At 47.7% G+C, this 20,257-nt stretch overlaps 1 protein-coding gene and 1 long non-coding RNA gene across 2 annotated transcripts in view; one reads left to right on the plus strand and one right to left on the minus strand.

Annotated features, from left to right (window-relative positions):
• The window catches only part of LOC132591692 (uncharacterized), a 68,297-nt gene that overhangs the window by 5,495 nt on the left and 42,545 nt on the right, over positions 1-20,257 (minus strand). The window lies entirely within an intron of this gene.
• Positions 13,257-13,863, plus strand: LOC118080063 (spermatid-specific linker histone H1-like protein). Its single transcript, XM_035104995.2, has one exon. The coding sequence runs from the start codon at positions 13,258-13,260 to the stop codon at positions 13,861-13,863; it is 606 nt and encodes a 201-aa protein (XP_034960886.1). The 5' UTR covers position 13,257.

Consider the following 20,257-nt stretch of genomic DNA (forward strand, 5'->3'; position numbering starts at 1 on the left):
CCGGGCAGAACGATGGGGGTGGAGACGCTCCTTCAAGTATACTGGACCGGGGCCGTTTAGGGCTTTAAAGGTCAGCGCCAACACTTTGAATTGTGCTCGGAAACGTACTGGGAGCCAATGTAGATCTTTGAAGACCGGTGTTATGTGGTCTCGGCGGCCGCTCCCAGTCACCAGTCTAGCTGCCACATTCTGGATTAGTTGTAGTTTCCGGGTCACCTTCAAAGGTAGCCCCACATAGAGCACATTGCAGTAGTCCAAGCGAGAGATAACTAGAGCATGCACCACTCTGGTGAGACAGTCTGTGGGCAGGTAGGGTCTCAGCCTGCGTACCAGATGGAGCTGATAAACAGCTGCCCTGGTTACAGAATTAACCTGCGCCTCCATGGACAGCTGTGAGTCCAAAACGACTCCCAGGCTGCGCACCTGGTCCTTCAGGGGCACAGTTACCCCATTCAGGACCAGGGAGACCTCCACACCTGCCCGCCTCCTGTCCCCCACAAACAGTACTTCTGTCTTGTCAGGATTCAATCTCAATGATGGGAATTGTAGTCCCAAAACAGCTGGAGGGCCGAGTTTGGGGATGCCTGAGGTAGAGAGAGGGGGCCTGAGGTTATACAAAGGAAAGGTTGTACAACTTACCACCCTAGAGATATTGGACCCAATTCTCCTGAAACAAACAGAACTCTCCCCAGTACTAGGAGTGACTCTGACTCATATACGTTGTTTCCCTTTCCAGCAGCGCTTGGTGTTTTTATCATGGCTCATTCCAGTGCGCCCCCCCCCCCATTCTCCATGTTTTCTATATTCCTCTTCTTTCGCTGCTGCTCCTTTCCCTGGCTGCTGCTTCTCCTCTCATCAGTAGCTCCGTCTGCCAACGGTTTGCTTCATGCTCTGTTCTCATCCCTTCCCTGAGGGTTAGAAAACAGCCCCAGCCCTCCATCCTTCAATGTGTTAAGAACGTGTACTGTACTCGCCAGATAAAGATATTATTTAGACACTCATTAAATGGATATGCAAGACGATTCACTTTGCCTAATATCCTCCTCCATCACGGTGGCAAGAAAAAGGAACCGTTTGAGAAGGAACTGAAAGTTATTAGCGCAATTTCCAATTACTATTTTTTATTCCAATTGACCCTAATGAGGCTGAAGGAGCCGCAGATTGATAAGGAGTTTCAGCCATTAGTTGTCAACTTTTGGGAACATTTATCTCCTTATCCCACTTATTCCTGAATGGTTAAGAATGTAACATAAAGAACCAAAGGACCAAAGGACCATCTAGTCCACATTCTGTTCTTATAATGGCCAAACTTCCTATGGGAAGACCACAAATAGTGCAACAGCATTTCCCCCACTCGTGATTCCCAACAGCTGGTATTCATACTGCCTCCAGTGTGAAGAGGTCTCCAGTGGAAGAAGAACATAGCCATCACTGCTCATACCCACTGAGAGCCTTGTCTAAGAATTTGTCCAATACTTTTTAAAAAGCCTTTGAAGCTGGTGGCCATCACTACTTCTTGTGGGAATTACTTCCATAATTTATGTGCTGCATGGAGAAGCACTTTCCTTTGTCTGTCTTTCCTTTGTCTGTCTTGAAACTTCCAACATTCAGCTTCATTGGATGTCCTCAAGTTCTAGTACTATGAAAGAGGGAGGAAAACTTTCCTCTACCCACTTTCTTCTGCACCCATTTTTTTTATAGGCATCCTTCCTCCCACATCTATGTCAAATATTTTGTTTTAATGACAGTGTGAATTTGATTCTATTATTAAGAAGGGGGACCGGGATTTGTTGTTGTTGTTTAGTCGTTTAGTCGTGTCCGACTCTTTGTGAGCCCATGGACCACAGCACGCCAGGCACTCCTGTCTTCCACTGCCTCCCGCAGTTTGGTCAAACTCATGTGCGTAGCTTCAAGAACACTGTCTAGCCATCTCGTCCTCTGTCGTCCCCTTCTCCTTGTGCCCTCCATCTTTCCCAACATCAGGGTCTTTTCCAGGGAGTCTTCTCTTCTCATGAGGTGGCCAAAGTATTGGAGCCTCAGCTTCACGATCTGTCCTTCCAGTGAGCACTCAAGGCTGATTTCCTTCAGAATGGATAGGTTTGATCTCCTCCAGCACCATAATTCAAAAGCATCTATTCTTTGGTGATCAGCCTTCTTTATGGTCCAGCTCTCACTTCCATACATCACTACTGGGAAAATCATAGCTTTAACTATACGGACCTTTGTCGGCAAGGTGATGTCTCTGCTTTTTAAGATGCTGTCTAGGTTTGTCATTGCTTTTCTCCCATCAACTAAGTTCGACTCAGAGTAGAACGAGCGACCTAAGTGAGTCATATGTTAACCTCAATAGCTGTACTTAGGGTTGCTAAACTCAATAGAGGACAGGACTTCTGTGCCTTTAATTGCCCTGCACTCTTTTTAGTCTGGAAACCTTAAAGAGAAACCAGCAGACCCTTTGCTTGGAAATTAAACAAAGGGTCTGCTGGTTTCTCTTTAAGGTTTCCAGACTCAAAAGAGAGGAGGGCAATTAAAGGCACGGAAGTCCTGTCCCTTATTGAGTCTGACAACCCTAGCTGTACTGAAAGGGAAGGAAGGAAGGAAGGAAGGAAGGAAGGAAGGAATCGATTTATTTCGATCACTGATCAGAATGTGTACTCTGAGTAGGACTAGCGCTGCGTGCTTAACTCTGGTCATTATACTAACCTTAAGAAAAATCAAATGACTTTGGTCTCATTGGATATGACCTTAGTCCAGCTTTGTAAAAGTAGCTGGTGGAACACAATCCCCATCTTCTATTCATCTAAAATGATTCATCTTGCTCTCTTCATGGGCCTGATAGAGCAATCAAAGAGAGGTAGAATACTGAGCGAGCACTTTGTCCAAAAGATGGTTCAGCTGGCAACCGGGGAAGCCAGATCACAGCATCATAATTCTGTCAGCCAATGGAAGGCATTTTCAACCTCCACTGTTGCCAAGCAATCTTTAAAGTATATTTCTTTCTATTAAAAGAACAACCCTATAATAGTTGAAGAAATTATGCTTGTTCTTCTGTCTGTTTAGAATGAATGTCATTATGGGGCAGAAAATGAAATCTGAGAGTTAGGGAGAAACTCCCACAAAAGCCACACTGCCGGCGTTCTGTGACTGAAACCACTCCCTCTCCCCCTTGATGATGTTTGTGAACAGGTAAATGGTCTCACAGCTGCTCTCCTGATGGCTGGGGCAGTAGTGGCTCACAGGTAACAGGAAGACAGCCAGCTTTTATCCTGTGATACATATGAGATAGGATAATCTCGTCTACACCCCCATCGTTCTGCCTGGACACTGAGGTCCAGCTCCGAGAGCCTCCTTGCGATTCCCTCATTGCGAGAAGCCAAGTTGCAGGGAACCAGGCAGAGGGCCTTCTCGGTGGTGGCGCCTGCCCTGTGGAACGCCCTCCCATCAGATGTCAAAAAGGAAAACAGCTACCAGATTTTTAGTAGACATCTGAAGGCAGCCCTGTTTAGGGAGGCTTTTAATGTTTAATAGATTGCTGTGTTTTATTTTTCTGTTGGAACCCGCCCAGAGTGGCTGGGGAAACCCAGCCAGGTGGGCGGGGTATAAATAAATTATTATTGTTATTGTTATTGTTATTGTTATTTGGTCCTGTTACCTTTCTCTCTCTCTCTCTCTCTCTCTCTCTCTCTCTCTCTCTCTCTCTCTCTCTCTCTCTCTCTCTCCCTCTCTCTCTAACAAATCACACTTATGTTATCTGACCTGAAGTGCCCAGTACTTCATTGTTATCCTATTATATTAAAAGAAGGCTTTGCTGGCGCTGAATATTGTATATTTCTCTTTCAAATGCTCCACAGCAACCTTATTAATTATTAGTCTCATAAAACACAGGTTAATTTTACCCCTTTAAATAAATCTGACCCTTAATTAAGTTAGGGGATTTTGATAGCAACCCTCCAACATCCAGTACCTCTTCCATTTTTCTTACATCCTGGTTGTACAGTGGGAAGTGGTGTTCAATTATAATTGATGGGGGCCATAATTCAGACCAAATTATAACATATAAAGCCATATGATCATTCAGGAATATAATAGATTTGCACACTCTGGTGTCGTTTGGATTGATTGATTCTATTTTCAGAGCCTTATGAAGGAGAGAGGCTTGGTGCAGCAAGAAGGTTTTCCCCTTCCTTTTCTTACAGTATTTTCTTTTCAACTGTACAGAAGCTTTCCCCAGCCTGGTGTCCTTCAGATGTTTTGGACTACAATATCTGCCAACCTGCTGGACCAGTAAAGGGGTAAAAGAGTATTGGGTAATAATCCATAATGTGTCTTGTGTGTGGAGTCTCCTTCATCACTAAGACTTCAAGGGTGAAACCACTGCATCACTCTGCATGACTCAGAAAAATAGCTAATAGAAGAGTACTTACCGGTAGATCGTTTACTAATTGGAAGTATAATTTTATGGGGTAGTCTAATTTGAAATGCCCCTTTCCCAAATGGATATTACTCCAACCCATGGACTAAAGAAAGCTTTTTTTGTTTTGTTTTCACAGCAAATATGTTTTGGGGAAGGCCCGTTTCTGAGTTGAAAAGCATCTGCTTTGCATACAGAAGATCTTGAGTTTAAGTGGGGTTGGGAGAAATCCCTGCCTAAAAAACCCAGGATAATAATAATAATAATAATAATAATAATAATAATAATAATAATAATAATAATTTATTATTTATACCCCACCCATCGGGCTGGGTTTCCCCAGCCACTTTGGGCGGCTTCCAACAGAAAAATAAAACACAGTAATCTATTAAACATTAAAAGCCTCCCTAAACAGGGCTGCCTTCAGATGTCTTCTAAAACTCTGGTAGTTGTTTTCCTCTTTGACATCTGTTGGGAGGGCGTTCCACAGGGCAGGCGCCACCACCGAGAAGCATAGCTGCCAAGAAATAAGGGACTGGACCGGAAGTAGCAGACCGGAAGTAGCGCTGCCGCCATTTTGGAACTGGGCGGAGCATGCTCAGAAGCTACTTTTGATGCTGCTCTGCCCTGTTCCAAAATGGCCGCTGCACCAGAAGTCACACTGCAGCCATTTTGGAACTGGGCAAAGCAGCATCAAAAGTCGCTTCTGAGCATGCTCCGCCCAGTTCCAAAATGGCCGCTGTGCCAGAATAAACCGGGGAAAAACCAAAAAAAATCCGTTTTTTCGGCTGGGGACAGCTGGAAAAACGGGGGTTTCCCGGGGAATACGGGAGACTTGGCAGCTATGCCGAGAAGGCCCTCTGCCTAGTTCCCTGCAACTTGGCTTCTCGCAACGAGGGAACTGCGAGAAGGCCCTCGGTGCTGGACCTCAGTGTCCAGGCAGAATGATGGAGATGGAGACGCTCCTTCAGGTATACTGGACTGAGGCCATTTAGGGCTTTAAACGTCAGCACCAACCCTTTGAATTGTGCTCGGAAACGTACTGGATGGCCACTTCTGGTCAGTGCAGACAAGACCAATGGGCTGATTCAGTATGAGGCAGATGATTCCTACCCTCCTCTGCAAGAAGAATGGGGAACCTGTAGCACTCTAGGTGTCATTGAACTCCCATCTGCCCCAGCCAGCATGGAATGATGGGCACTGTAGTTCAGCAACATCCAACCACAAGTTTCCTCATCCCTGTTTTAAAAGAACAGCTAGAATAATCCTTTTTCTTTTCTTCTAACCAAACAGGATCTCCAGCTAAAGTGAATTTGGATTACACGCTCAATAGACCTTGTGCGCTTGACAGAAAGGCCAGATTCCGCATTCTGTAAGTCTTTTAGCAAGCAGGAAGAAAAAAAAAACCTTTGGGCTCTAGGTCAGACTGCAGTCAGGAGGTTACAGGTTTTTAATATCAAGCAGAATATATACTACTAGTGTCTTCAGCCCGTTAAATAAACGGGCGCTAGAATGCATGCCGGCTCCTCGATCCGGTGCTCCGCGCAGCGCTGATCAGCGCTGACCCGGCAGGCCGCCAGATCAAGGAAGCGGCCTGCCGGGTCGGCACCCAGCAGCGCTGCACGAAGCACCGGGGGACTGGCGGCGGGGAAGGCAGGCAGGCGCTTGCTCTATTGCCTGCCTGCATTCCCCACTGCCTGTCACACGAAGATCGGCGGGCGCCGCTTGCCGGGGTTTGTCAACCCCGGCAAACAGCGCCCGCCGATCTTCGGCTGTCCCCCGATGCGCTACGGCTCGGGGAAGCAGGCAGGGAGACGCAACAGCCCGCAGCTTCCCGGGCTGTTGCGTCTCCCTGCCTGCTTCCCAAACTAAAGCGCACGGGGGACAGAGCCGAATTGCGGCGCGGGGGGGGTTTCGCCGTTTGCCTTCCCCGAGCTAAGGGGGAGGCAAACGGCAAAAAGCCCCCGCCACGCCGCAATTCGGCTCCGGGACTGGCTTGGCGGTGGCGGGAAGAAGGGGAGGAATTCCTCCCCTTCTTCCCGCCGTCCCCAAGCCAGTCCCCGAGCCGAAGTGCGGCGCGGCGGGTGCTTTTCGCCGTTTGCCTCCCCCTTCACTCCGGGAAGTCAAACAGCGAAAAGCCCCCACCGCGCCGCACTTCGGCTTGGGGACTGGCTTGGCGGCGGTGGGAAAAAGAGGAGGAATTCCTCCTCTTCTTCCCGCCGCCGCCAAGCCAAAGCCGGCTTCCCTAGGCGCCCGCTGCCGCTTCGGCCGAGGAAGCGCCGTCCCATGCCGGAGGTGCGCGGCAAGGCTGCCGGGGGGAGCGCTTCTTTCCCCCGCCGCCTCGCCGCGCACCTCCAGCATGAGACTGGGCTTCGGAACGGCGGTTGGCGGAGCAGCGGTTCAATCCCTCCGTCCAATCCCTGTGTCGCTGGGGCACATGCGCAGTGACCCAGGGACACACGGGACAGCTTGGACGCAGGGACAACTTGCAAATTATTATATAGGATTCTGGAATGCCGATCCAGGAAACTCCGCCACAGCACCCTGTTCTGCATTGACCTGGAAAGAATGTCAAAGATATGCACTATGCACTAATTAGCAAGAATGTCATTCTCTGACTCCTGGCAGAAAGGAGTTTGACAGTGCAATCTACTCAGAAACAAGTCAAATTGAATTAAATGTGGCTTCCTTCTAGGTAAGTGAGTATAGGATTGCAGCCCAGGGGGATTCAAATGATATGAATTTGGAGGTCAAGCAAAGTTTTTCGTGCACCTGAATCTAAGGGATGTTCTGTAGTGTCATATCCTTAGCAAATTAGCGTGCATAGTTTAAGATGATGTACCAAATTGCACCCTACCTGGGAACCCAGGTCACTCAGTCCAGACATGGAGATCCAGATGTGGAAGAGGGATGTTATGTTCCAGAGATATGGGTATCAAGGCACCTCTCCATGTCCATCTCTTTTGGTCATAGAATCAGAGAGCTAAAGTAGGTCTTTGAGACTATCAAGTCCAACTGCCTGATTGATGTAGGATCTGATTGATGTAGACCAGGGGTGGCCAACTCCCAAGAGACTGTGATCTACTCACAGAGTTAAAAACTGACAGTGATCTACCCCCTTTTTTGGGGGGGTGCAGGGCAAAGATGTTGAGCTTTTTTTAGGGGAGCCAAAGTTGTTCGGCTTCTTTGGGGGCAGCCAGTGATCTACCAGTGATCTACCACAGACATCATCCAGTGATCTACCGGTAGATCACGATCTACCTGTTGGACATGCCTGATGTAGACCATAGGCACCAGCCCATAGGGGGCCAAGGCACTTTTAGAGACCCCAATGTTTTGTGACTTTTTTTGAGGGGGGCAGGCCCCCACAATGTTCAGAGGGTGTCCGCCTTCTCCTCCTGGCTCCTCACAATGTTGCACATGCAACGTCAGGATGTTGCATGACATTGCAGCCATGACGTCAGAACATCACACGTCACTCATACGACGTAAGGACATTGCGTAAGGCTCCCTTAATCATCTTGAGAAGTTGGTGCCTCTGATGTAGACCTAGAACACCCTCAAGAATTTGATGTCCAACTTCTAGCAAAGTTCCGTTGTCAAATTGCTCTTGCAATCAATAAGTTTTCCCCCTTGTTCAACTGAAATCTTTCCACCTGTAACTTAAGCCCTTTAAATCTAGTCCTGTCCTCTGTGTATCAGTCCTTCAGCTCTGGATGCATATTCACATCCAGGATCACTCCTCCAGGACATGAGAACGTAAGAACAGCCTACGGGATCAGGCCAGCTGCCTATCTAGTCTAACATCCTGTTCTCAGGATGCCCATGGACAACTGCATGAATAGTTGTGTGTGGCTAGAGTGGGATTGTTGGGGCCTGATACTGTGTATATGTGTATAACAAACTGAAACCAAGCAAGACTCCCCAAACTGATAATTTGTTTTATCTTTGTGTGAGCAGAGCTTCTGCTAATATTTACTTGTCTCTTCTGGTTAAGTGCTGAGAGACAAACAGAACAACATTATTTAAGTCAAATAATCTAGGTCTCTTGAAAATGCTGCACATGGGTTTTTTTGTTTTTTGTTTTTTTATGTCCCGTCATTTCTTGTTAGCGTTTTGCAAAACATTCCTAGTCCTTGTCAGCTGCCCCAAACAGGCCGTCATCTGAATTATCTCAGGTTGAAAGCACTGATAGTAGATAGAAATGGTTTCCTTTATTGTTACCTGCACAATAAAAATGCACTCAAGCATTCTGAGTGTAATGGGCAGGAAATGGGACCTAACTCTGTCCTCGATCCACTCAGAAGAGTAGAGTGCAAGGAGGCTTATAGAGATGTACCCAATGGTGACTGGTGCCCATTGGAACGGGTAAGGCAGAAGGCAGGAAGGCCAGCAATGGAACCAGAGTCAATGATAGGCTGAGCCAGAGCCAATGACAGGCAGAGCCAACTCATTCAAGTTCTGTCCCCATTCACTTCCCTGCTGAGTTGTGCAAGGGCAACACTTGACTAAAGAGGAGGAAGCCGATGGGTAATCTCAGCCTCTGCACCAGATGTACATGAGAAGGGAGACAGGTGGGGGCTTGCTGAGGACATGCTGAGGTTGGTGGGGCAGTTCAGCCTAATGTAGGGATGCCATATGTCTCAAATTTCCCAGACATAGCTGGGATTCGGCCCTTGTAAATAGCGTCCGGGTGGAAATGCTGGGAAAATCCAGATGTATGGCAACCCATTTCTGATGTGTAGATTTTGGTGAATTTCCTTAAAAACAGCTCAAAACTACTTTTTTACTTTGCAAAAAAGCTTAAAAACTTTTGTGTCCAGATTTTCTAGGCAACCCTTGAATGGACCAGCCTCTACTGGATGTGTCTCAAATGGTATATGCATTCGGTTATTTGAGGATGAAAACAGACATTCCACTCACCACAGGGATGTCGCTGAAAATATTGCCTCACTTGGCAAGTTCTCCATTTCACCAGTGTGAGTGCCAATAAAACCTTATTCCCTCTTCCCCCCTTTTGAAAAAAGAAAGTCTTGGTGTGATCATGCACATGATTGCATAAATACCATTTTTATTGCATAAAATACCATTTGTTCATCGTTTTATTGATGCTCCTGCACATTGTCAAACCATTGGGCAAAACCAATATTAATAATAACATAGTGTACAATCATCACATTAAGTTTGCTTTTGCTTTTTTTTGTCAGTGTCTTATTAATGCATATGCTCATCAGGAAATCGTTGCAGAAAAAAAATTCTGATGCTGACAATCACACGGGGGAGGGGATTTGCTCAGTGAGAGGATATGCTGCAAGTTCCAGGTTTCATTCCTCATCATCTCCAGGTAACTCAGGGAAATGCCTCTGTCCTAACTCTTTGAGAGGCCCTGCCAGACTGCATAGATTATACTGAGTTATAGGGAACAATGGTCTGACAGGGCCTCTGGTCTGACAGAGGCATAAGATAGCTTCCAATACTCCAGGGACGCGGGTGGCACTGTGGGTTAAACCACTGAGCCTCTTGGGCTTGCCGATCAGAAGGTCGGCGGTTTGAATCCCCACAACGGGGTGAGCTCCCGTTGCTCAGTCCCAGCTCCTGCCAACCTAGCAGTTTGAAAGCACGTCAAGTGCAAGTAGATAAATAGGTACCGTTCCAGGGGGAAGGTGAACGGTGTTTCTATGCACTGCTCTGGTTCGCCAGAAGCAGCTTAGTCATGACCCGGAAACTGTACGCTGGCTCCCTTGGCCAGTAAAGCAAGATGAGTGCCGCAACCCTGGAGTCATCCCCAACTGGACCTAATGGTCAGGGGTCCCTTTACCTTTACCTTTTACCAGTACTCCAATTCAAGACAGCATTTTTATAGCATTATTACTTGTTTTTAGGAGGTAATTTAATTATTGTTTGATTTTATAGCAATGTTATATATTTTATGTTAGCCACCCTGAGCCCAGTCTCGGCTGGGGAGGGCAGGATACAAATAAAAGATGAGGAGGAGGAGGAGGAGGATTGCTACTACTACTACTACTACTACTACAACTACAACTACCACCACCACCACCACCACCACCACCACCAATGGAACTTCTCACTGCCTGAGGAAATGGTGGATGCAACAGTATTTACCAAGGGAACCTATAGAACAGGGTTGGGGAAACTGTGGCCCTCCAGACATTGTTGTACTCTGTTGTTGTTTAGTCGTTTAGTCATGTCCGACTCTTCGTGACCCCATGGACCATAGTATGCCAGGCACTCCTGTCTTCCACTGCCTCCTGCAGTTTGGTCAAACTCATGTTCGTAGCTTCGAGAACACTGTCCAGCCATCTCGTCCTCTGCCGTCCCCTTCTCCTAGTGCCCTCCTCTAGTTCCCATCAACCCCAGCCAGCATGACCAATGGTCAGGGACGATGGGAGGTGTTGTCCAACGACATCTGGAGGGCTACAGCATTCCCCATCCCTGGTCTTGTCAGAGCCTGATGGGAGCATATGGGGCCTTTGTTCCGCCTTCTTACAGGAATTGTGCCTCAACTTAGGACGAGAAGGCACTTGTGGAAGCTCTATAGTGTTTTCGTGTTGCTAGGAGACACTTTTCTCCCCCCACAAGCGAGCAACATTAACTTCTCAAGAGAGGATAAAGAAACCATTAATTAAAGCAGTTTAAAATCACTTTTCACTTTTTCAGAAATTAATTACAAACATAGGTGAAATTATCCTGAAATTTGAGATATTTTGGTTCCTGTTGAAACATGGCTCTTTAATTGAGTGTTTGGATGTTTCGCCTTTGGCGCAGCTGGCATGTAATCACTGCTGTCCTCCTATTCCCTTCTCCCTCTCTCTTAACATGTTCAAGTTAAGTTGAGCACAATGAGCCACCATCCTCTTGGTACATGCCACTGGAATCGTGATTCAGCATACCAAGCCTGACTCACGGGGCTAAAATTTCTAAGGAACCCAATGCCAGGGGGAAAGGGCTGGATTTGCAGATGACCTACTGCTCCTCTACCAAGGACTGAGATGGTGTGCCTCGTGACTAGTCTCTGAGAGCTTAACTGACCAACACACCACCAGAAAGAGTGGCAGGTGGGGCTCAAAGCTCAGTGACAGAGCTCATGCTCTGCCTTAGGTCGGTCTCAGATTCACTCTCTGCCATCTCCAGTTGGGGGATACTCAAGAATGAGGTAGGACTGCCGTTAATTATTGCCGGCAATAATTAGGAATGTACCAAAGAGGAAGATAATGAAGGAATGGGAATATGTTCAAAACTACTTGGAAAGAGAAATTATTAAAAAAACAACCTAGTGACGGGCTTGGAATGAATATATAAGAGGTGAGGATTAATTTATAGGCATTGAGAAGAGATGGAAATATGGGAAGTAAGAGGTATAAAGCGAATATAGTAAGGGAAGCGTGCTGTAAATAACGGGAGGTAACTCTTTGACTACCTGATTTTTCTTTTCTTTTTGTATGTCATATTTTTCTTTTTTATTATATCAGCTTTTTTTCTTCATATGAGTGTGAAAATTTGTATTATTTGTATTATTTGATTATTGTATTATATGATTTTGGGAATACGTTTTTTTATGTTAAGCTATTGGATGTTTTGCTTTTCTAATATGTCTTTTCATATTTTCTTTTCTTGTTTTCTTTTTTCTGTTGGTACTTTTTCTAAACTTTTGTAAGATTTAAAATTTAAATAAAGCTTATTTAAAAATTTTTTTTTTACAAAAGAATGAGGTAGGACTGGAAAAGATGAGAATTTGGATAGATGTTGGCAGGTGGAGAAGCAATGGCGGCTGGTGGCCACTGTGACTGGTAGGGCATAAGGCAGGGAGACCAACAGTAGGTGGCGCCAGAGATGACTGGTTGTAAGAGATGGCTGGCTGGGGTCAGGTTGTGGCTGGTGAGGCAGAGCTCCATTTGCTCCAATAGGCCATCCTCTGCTGGGCAAAATGAATCAATCACTTGAGTCACCGGCACAACGTTGCCTAACCTCCTGCAAACAAATGAAAATGAATGCGCAGTAAATAATTGAAGTCATCCAACCTCACTGCAAACTAATTGGGATGGATACACAGTAAAGCGCGCTGAGTTGCAAGTGAGGAGTAGTGGCAATGTGTTGGGGGGGGAGGAGTTGTGTGTGCTCTGTGGCCTGCTTTGCATCACCTAAACACACCTGCTGCCTTCAGTTGCAGTGGGGGTGGGTGGGTATCACTAAAGGAAAAGGGTAAAGGGACCCCTGACCATTAGGTCCAGTCGTGACCGACTCTGGGGTTGCACGCTCATCTCGCATTATTGGCCGAGGGAGCCGGCGTATAGCTTCCAGGTCATGTGGCCAGCATGACAAAGCCGCTTCTGGCAAACCAGAGCAGCACATGGAAACGTCGTTTACCTTCCCGCTATAGCGGTTCCTATTTATCTACTTCCATTTTGATGTGCTTTCGAACTGCTAGGTTGGCAGGAGCTGGGACCGAGCAACGGGAGCTCACCCCGTCACAGGGATTCGAACCGCCGACCTTCTGATCAGCAAGCCCTAGGCTCAGTGGTTTAGCCCACAGCGCCACCTGGGTTCCTTTATCACTAGGGTATCACTAGTATCTGAATAAAGTTCAGCTTCTGGTCTGGTAGGCTTCAAGACACGGAACGAGACTGGGATGTTACCTTATCATTGGCCTTAGGCAGCCACATGTCTTGGGACTTCCCTAGGTCATCAACAAGGGCATAGGAGCAGCATCTTGGGTTTCTTGTGATCTCACAATCCACCAAGCTATTTTCATGACAACCATTTAGTTCAAGCCCATCCCCACCATTGGGAAATGGTGAGGATGTAGAACCCAAGCCAGGCTTAAGAAGATGAGTACCCTAGGCAAAATTCAGTTAAATAATGATGAACGCTCTGATGAAGGGAATTCTGAAGAAACATCTTCTGACTTACAACAGGAAAACCAGGGCTTTAGGGAGCCTCAGCCATCTTGTTCTGGTGAACATCTAAAGCCTGCATCTAGGTCCAGGTCGAAACGTAAAGAGGCCCACAAACTTTCATATCCCGGGAAATCCCATTTCCCAAAGCATGGGCTCTCCAAGCTCATTCTTGAGATGTTGGCCTCACATGATCAATGTTCCACAGCCTCTCTGCAAAGTCTTAAAGAGAGAGTGGCAGCCTTGAGATGTGACCTTGAGAAACAGAAGAGGCTCTTCAAGAGGGCTGAGAGGACCTTGGTTGCCAAGGGTCTGTTGAGGAAGTTGACCGGCTGTGGGCTTACAAGCTCCTGTGCAATCAACCAGATGTTGGTGAAGGTGCTGAAAAGGAGGAGGAGGAGGAGGAAGAGGAGGGAAAGGGAAAGGAAGAAAAAGGCCAAGAGGAACAGGAGGAACTGGAGGAAGAGGAGAAGGAAGAAGACACCTGAGCCACCTGACTTGCAGAATCCTGTGCTGATGACAGGAGCTTTCCATAGCTGAAGCTGTGTGTAAGGATTTGCAGTGCCTTTATTTTTGTGCCTCCTATTTGGACATGAGATTGTAACATCAAATCAAAAGACACGATGAAAGTCTAAGGGCAGCTTCTTCTCGTTCTTTTAATATCAAGGTCTGATTCAACTGGGGGATGTGTGTGTATATTTCTTCTGTGTAAGGCAGGGTGGAATACTGTAATACTGTCTCTACTAATAGTAAAGATTTCCTACCTAGCAGAAAATGTGGTGGGGGTAGAAAGTGTCTTCTGACCTGTCCTCAGTGCCCCAATACCACTCCCTGGGCTTTAAGCCAGAGGTTCCCAAACTAAGGCCCGGGGTCCAGATGCGGCCCAATCACCTTCTAAATCCGCCCTGTGGACGGGCCGGGAATCAGCATGTTTTTACATGAGTAGAATGTGTCCTTTTATATAAAATGCATCTCTGGGTTATTTGTGGGGCATAGCAATTCGTTCATATTTCCCCCCCAAAAAATATATATTCCACCCCCCCACAAGGTCTGAGGGACAGTGGACTGCCCCCCTGCTGAAAAAGTTTGCTGACCCCTGCTCTAAGTTTTCCTCCTTTGGGGCTTCCTTAGGCTTCAGACTCCCACCACTCCTCGTCATCCAGCCAGTCCCTGACACCCAGTGAGCTCCATGGCTGCCTGGGGATTTGAACCCTGGTCTCTCCTAGGTCCTAGTCATAGAATCAGAGAATTGTAGAATTGGGACCATGAGGGTCACCTAGTTCAACCCCCTGCAATGCAGGAATCTTTTGCCCACTGTTTGGCTCAGACCCATGCCCCTCAATCTCATGCTCTACTGACAGAGCTCTCCACAGGCAGATAAGTACCTTGGGGTGGCTCTAGAGCAGACTTCCTCAACCTCGGCCCTCCAGCTGTTTTGAGACTACAATTCCCATCACCCCTGACCACTGGTCCTGGTAGCTAGGGATCATGGGAGTTGTAGGCCAAAAACATCTGTAGCGCCGAGGTTGAGGAAGCATGCTCTAGAGACACCACTACTTTAGATTCAGTGTGGTCTTGCAGTTTGGTATGGCTCTGGAAAAACAGTGTAAGGCTTTTCAACACTTAAAAAAGTAGTCTAGGCATGGAAATCTAATGTACTCTGACGTTTTGAGGATAGAACACATCGGAACATTGGAGTGATTGGTTTGGGGTGTGGAGAGGGGCTCACAGCTTGGTAACAGAGCTCATACTCTGCATAAAGAAGGTCCTGGATTCACTCCAGTTGGTGGATACATAGGAATAAGGTAGGGTAGGAAGAGATGAGACCTTTGGATAGGTGCTGGCAGGTGGAGAAGCAGCAGCGGCTGATACTCACTGAGATGGGTAGGGTGTAAGCCAGTAGGTGGAGCCAGAATGAATGACAGGAAGAGCCGACTGGCTGCAAGCAGCAGCTGGCTGGAGTCAGATTGAGGCTGGTGGGGGCTAAAATGGACCTATCACCTGTGTCACTCCAAGGCAACTTCGTAAGATATGTGGGATTCTAGTTTCCTTGGAAGCACGGCCTCAGAAATAGCCAAATGCTTTGTTATCAGCGCTGATCATCTCCCCCAGCGATAACACAGTGGATTATGTGGCAATTGGATGCTGTGGGCAAGGCAAGTTTAATTTCCCTTCACTTCAGTTTCCTTCACAGATCAGCTGATAATGGCAGAAGCGCAACAGGCACTTTGAGAGATCATAGACACCCGATGCACTTTACAGGTGTCCGATACTGAAATCAATGACAATACTACCAGAATAATCAATGGGACAAATAAACCTGAACTCATGAGGGCTGAAGGGAAGAAGAAGAAGACAGAACCTGGATTGTGAACTTGACAGTCATGATCGGAGGTGCCAACTTGAGTGAAGTACAGTCATACCTCGGTTTACGACCACAATTTGTTCCGGGGAGCCGGTCGCTCTCCGAGTACGTCGTAAATGGAGTGGCTCCTCTGCGCATGCATGAAACGTTGATAGAGCGCTTCTGCGCATGCATGTGCTGTGCAGATCGCTTCTGCGCATTCGCGCGCTGCGGAACCCGGATGTAAACACTTCTGGGTCCGCGGCGGTCGCAAACCGAACCACGGCTGTTGTAAACCAAAGTATGACTATTGGGAGGGGGGAAGTAAGCCCTGCCCCACGCAATCAATCCCATGATGCTGTGCACCACACCATTTGAATGGCAACATCCATCAAATATTTTAGGGGGGAGGCTGAAGGGACCTTGGGCCCTAGGAGTTGGTTCCTACAGTCATGATTTTGCCATCTTACTGAAAGCCTGGCTGAATTCATTCACTAAAAGCATGCTCAGTCACTGCTTGGACACAGGTGAAGCGAAGTCTGTCTTGGGTGGACATGAAACATCACAGTGACAGCCAAAAGTCTGCAAGCTTCAGAAGCCAGTTGCCCTGCACCTGGGATTTCCTGGACATAGGGAATCGGCTGTCAGAAGCAGTGTCTAGGTGTGAACCGCTTTAAATCTGGACATATGGATTGTCACTTTTTGACAAGAAGAACATCTTCTTAACCTCTGTGACAAGTGCAAGGCTGGAAATACGAGTCTGCCACACAAAAGGAGTCTACTTCTGTATTTCCTACCGAAGGGAAGAAATTCCTGACTTGAAATAAGGGTGCTGTGTGTGTGTGAACAAATCACCCAGGTTGCAACAACAGCAGCAGCTAAAGGGAGAAGTTCAACATGAATTCAATCTGTTACATTTCTCCTTCGGCGTTTGTTTCTGAACCTCTTTTCACAGAGCAGTCATCTGGAGATGATCTTGGCACTGCCAAGGAGTGTGTGTGGACTTGCAGACAAATGGAATATGGAGAAGGTTGATGTGAGTGACCTTCAACATGGGCACCTGGCTGCTGCTGTCATCTGTGATATGGGGCCACCTAAGAAGGAAAGATCAGAGTGCAGATTTAGCATTCCACCTCTTTCTCTGCCTGTTATGCTCACACATTGCAAAGGGTCATAGCTCAGAGATAGAGCATCTGCCTTGCACGGCAGGAGCTCTCCGGTTCAATTCTTGGCACCTCCAGGTAGGGCTGGGACAGAACCCTGCCTGGAACGCTGGAAAGCTGCTGCCAGTCAGTGTGGCCAGTACTGAGTTAGGTGGACCAATGGACTTATGTTCCTCTGTTCCACTATTTGCAAGGAATAATAAATGGCCAGATAAGAGGCCTTACTTGCATTATATACAGTACTGGTTCTGGGGAATTAATGCACATACTAGTTACAGTGGAGAAATTCTCCTCTACAGCAGTCATAGAATCATAGAGTTGGAAGAGACCACAAGGGCCATCCAGTCCAACCCCCTGCCAAGCAGGAAACACCATTAAAGCATTCTTGACATATGGCTGTCAAGCCTCTGCTTAAAGACCTCCAAAGGAGGAGACTCCACCACACCTCTTGGCAGCAAATGCCACTGTCGAACAGTTCTTACTGTCAGGAACTTCTTTCTAATGTTTAGGTGGAATCTTCTTTCTTGTAGCTTGAATCCATTGCTCTGTGTCTGCTTCTCTGGAGCAGCAGAAAACAACCTTTCACCCTCCTCTATATGACATCCTTTTATATATTTGAACATGGCTATCATATCACCCCTTAACCTTCTCTTCTCCAGGCTAAACATACCCAGCTCCCTAAGCCGTTCCTCATAAGGTATCGTTTCCAGGCCTTTGACCATTTTGGTTGCCCTCCTCTGGACACGTTCCAGCTTGTCAGTAGTAGCCTTCTTGAACTGTGGTGCCCAGAACTGGACACAGTACTCCAGGTGAGGTCTGACCAGAGCAGAATACAGTGGTACTATTACTTCCCTTGATCTAGATGCTATACTCCTATTGATGCAGCCCAGAATTGCATTGGCTTTTTTAGCTGCTGCATCACACTGTTGACTCATGTCAAGTTTGTGGTCTACCAAGACTCCTAGATCCTTTTCACATGTACTGCTCTCAAGCCAGGTGTCTCCCATCCTGTATTTGTGCCTTTTGGTTTTTTTTGCCCAAGTGTAGTACTTTACATTTCTCCTTGTTAAAATTCATCTTGTTTGCTTTGGCCCAGTTGTCTAATCTGTTAAGGTCATTTTGAAGTGTGATTCTGTCCTCTGGGGTATCATTTTGAAGTGTGATTCAGTCACTCTGCAGATCCTTGGCAGGAACCACTGGAGCTTCTTCTGAGTAAAACGATATTGGGCTTCAGCTTGACTTATTCCCAGCTTGACCTTCCTCTCTTTAATTGCACTGTTGCCGTTCTTTTTGCTCAGAGTGAAGCCAGATACGTAAGCACGTAGTCACAAGGCATGTGATGAGTGTAATGAATTGACATAGTGGGTTTTTTTTTAATAAAAAAAATCAGCCTGGCTTTGCAAGGGTTAAACCCACATCCAGCCTGATTGACTGGACATTCTAATGGAGGCGGGTCTGCTTGGAGCTTAAAAGGAAGGAGGAGCGGTTTTGTCCGTTGGAGAGCACAAGGGAGGGGGAGCGTGGGGGTCAGGGTAGTGTAGGGTTTAGATGAGGAATAAGCAAGTTCCATATTACGTGTTTGACAGCAATAACTTATGACAGTAACAAAGCTTATACACGCATGAATCTTTAAAGCAACCATTATGAATTTAAGTTAATAAACGTTCCTCGTTTATGTGCCAAGGAGAAATCGTCTTTCTTATTTCCAGCACGGTATCGAAAACAGTATAGGTGGAGGCTCTTTAAAGGACAAAACTTCCCTCAAGAGTGGCGTCGATAGTTTGTGTCCTTGAGTAACATGGTATAGGCTGAAGGTGGACGACCCGGGGTGTCACTAAGTTGCCTAAGCGGGTAGGCAAGCTTTTAGAGTGAGGGATTTCAAGCTGAGGGGATCTCTTCACTGGGGACAAAGGCGTTAGTCACACAAACAGCCTCGAGTTTCATAAGATACCTGGCCCAGGGCCGGTGCGTCCATTTAGGCGGACTAGGCCATTGCCTAGGGCGCAAAAATGGAGGGGGCGCTGGCGAGCCTGCCCCACAAAACCCCCGCGCCACCAGCGCCCTCCCAAGGCGCACGCTCACGCTCCTCCCACCCATGGAGGGGACGCCGTGAGCTCCTCAGTGGCTGCAGCGAGCGAGTGGTGGCGGTGACAGCGCCCGTAGCTGAAGGCTTCAGCTACGGGCACTGCCGCTGCCGCCGCCACTCACTCACCGCCGCCGCCGAGGTGCCCCCAGCGTCCCCTCCACAGGTGAGAGGAGCACGAGCCAAAATAAGAGCTCAGCACCCTCCCGCCTATGGAGGGGACGCCGAGAGTCCCCCAGCAGTGGCTGCAGCGAGCGAGCAGTGGCAGTAGCGGCGGCAAGCGCCCGCAACTGAAGCCTTCAGGTATGGGCGCTGCCGCCCCCACCCGCTTGCTCGCTGAGAAGCTCACAGCGCCCCCCCCATAGGCGGGAGGAGCGTGAGCCAAAAGGAGAGCTCAGCGCCCTCCCGCCCACAGAGGGGACGCTGTGAGCTCCCCAGCGCCTGTGGTGAGCAAGCGGCGGCAGCACCCACAGCTGAAGCCTTCAGCTATGGGCGCTGCTGCCACCACTGCTCACTCGCTGCAGCCGCCGCCGCTGAGGAGCTCAAAGTGTCCCTTCCACAGACGGGAGGGCGCCGAGCTCACCCGTTGGCCCGCGCTCCTCCCACCAATAGAGGGGACACAGGGGCGTCATGACGCATGCGCCCAGGGGGCGCCAGAAGGTGTTTTTGCCTAGGGCGCAAAAAGCCCTAGCACAGGCCCTGACCTGGCCACGTGTGTTGGAAGCAAACTCCACTTACTAGTAAACCCAAAATTGAAGAGGGGTTTATAAATGATCTGTAGGGAAATAGGGAGGTGGATTTTGCCTCAGGATTCCCTAGGAGTTCCTTTAGTAAGTGAGAGAGAGAAGACGGGTTCCCTAGGTGCTCTTTTAATAATAGAGTAAGAGGGGCAACCGTCGCACCTTTTTAGCATTAGGTAGACGGGATCCATCGCAATGAGTTCTAGCTGAACTGAACTACTTTGTAAGAAGGGAATGCAGAGGGAAAGGAGATTCATCCAGAACTGTCTGCCCCCATTTTCTGCTTAGAGAAACCTCCACTGAATCAATGAGCATTCAGTCAGCTGAGGTGCAACCTTATGGTTTGATGTTGGCAAAAGATCACCATAGACATGCTACGTTTCATGGCCCAGTTCTATGCTGCTATTTGTACTACTGAGCCCTGATCAAAATGGGTTCTGTGGAACCCATTGAGCCTCTTGAAACCCATTGACTTTGAGAATTGGCCACTTGGTAGCACTGATACATTTATTTATTTTAAGAATATTTTGTCCCACATTTCTGCCCATCTTTGAGAGCACCCTTACAGAGCGAATATTCCTAATATATTCCTAATAAATGCAAT

This window comes from Zootoca vivipara, chromosome 2, assembly GCF_963506605.1.
Source record: "Zootoca vivipara chromosome 2, rZooViv1.1, whole genome shotgun sequence".
Classification (NCBI taxonomy): Eukaryota; Metazoa; Chordata; class Lepidosauria; order Squamata; family Lacertidae; genus Zootoca; species Zootoca vivipara.

Coding starts and splice junctions, on each gene's coding strand:
- LOC118080063 (XM_035104995.2), top strand. CDS start 13,258: ATGAGTACCCTAGGCAAAATTCAGTTAAATAATGATGAACGCTCTGAT.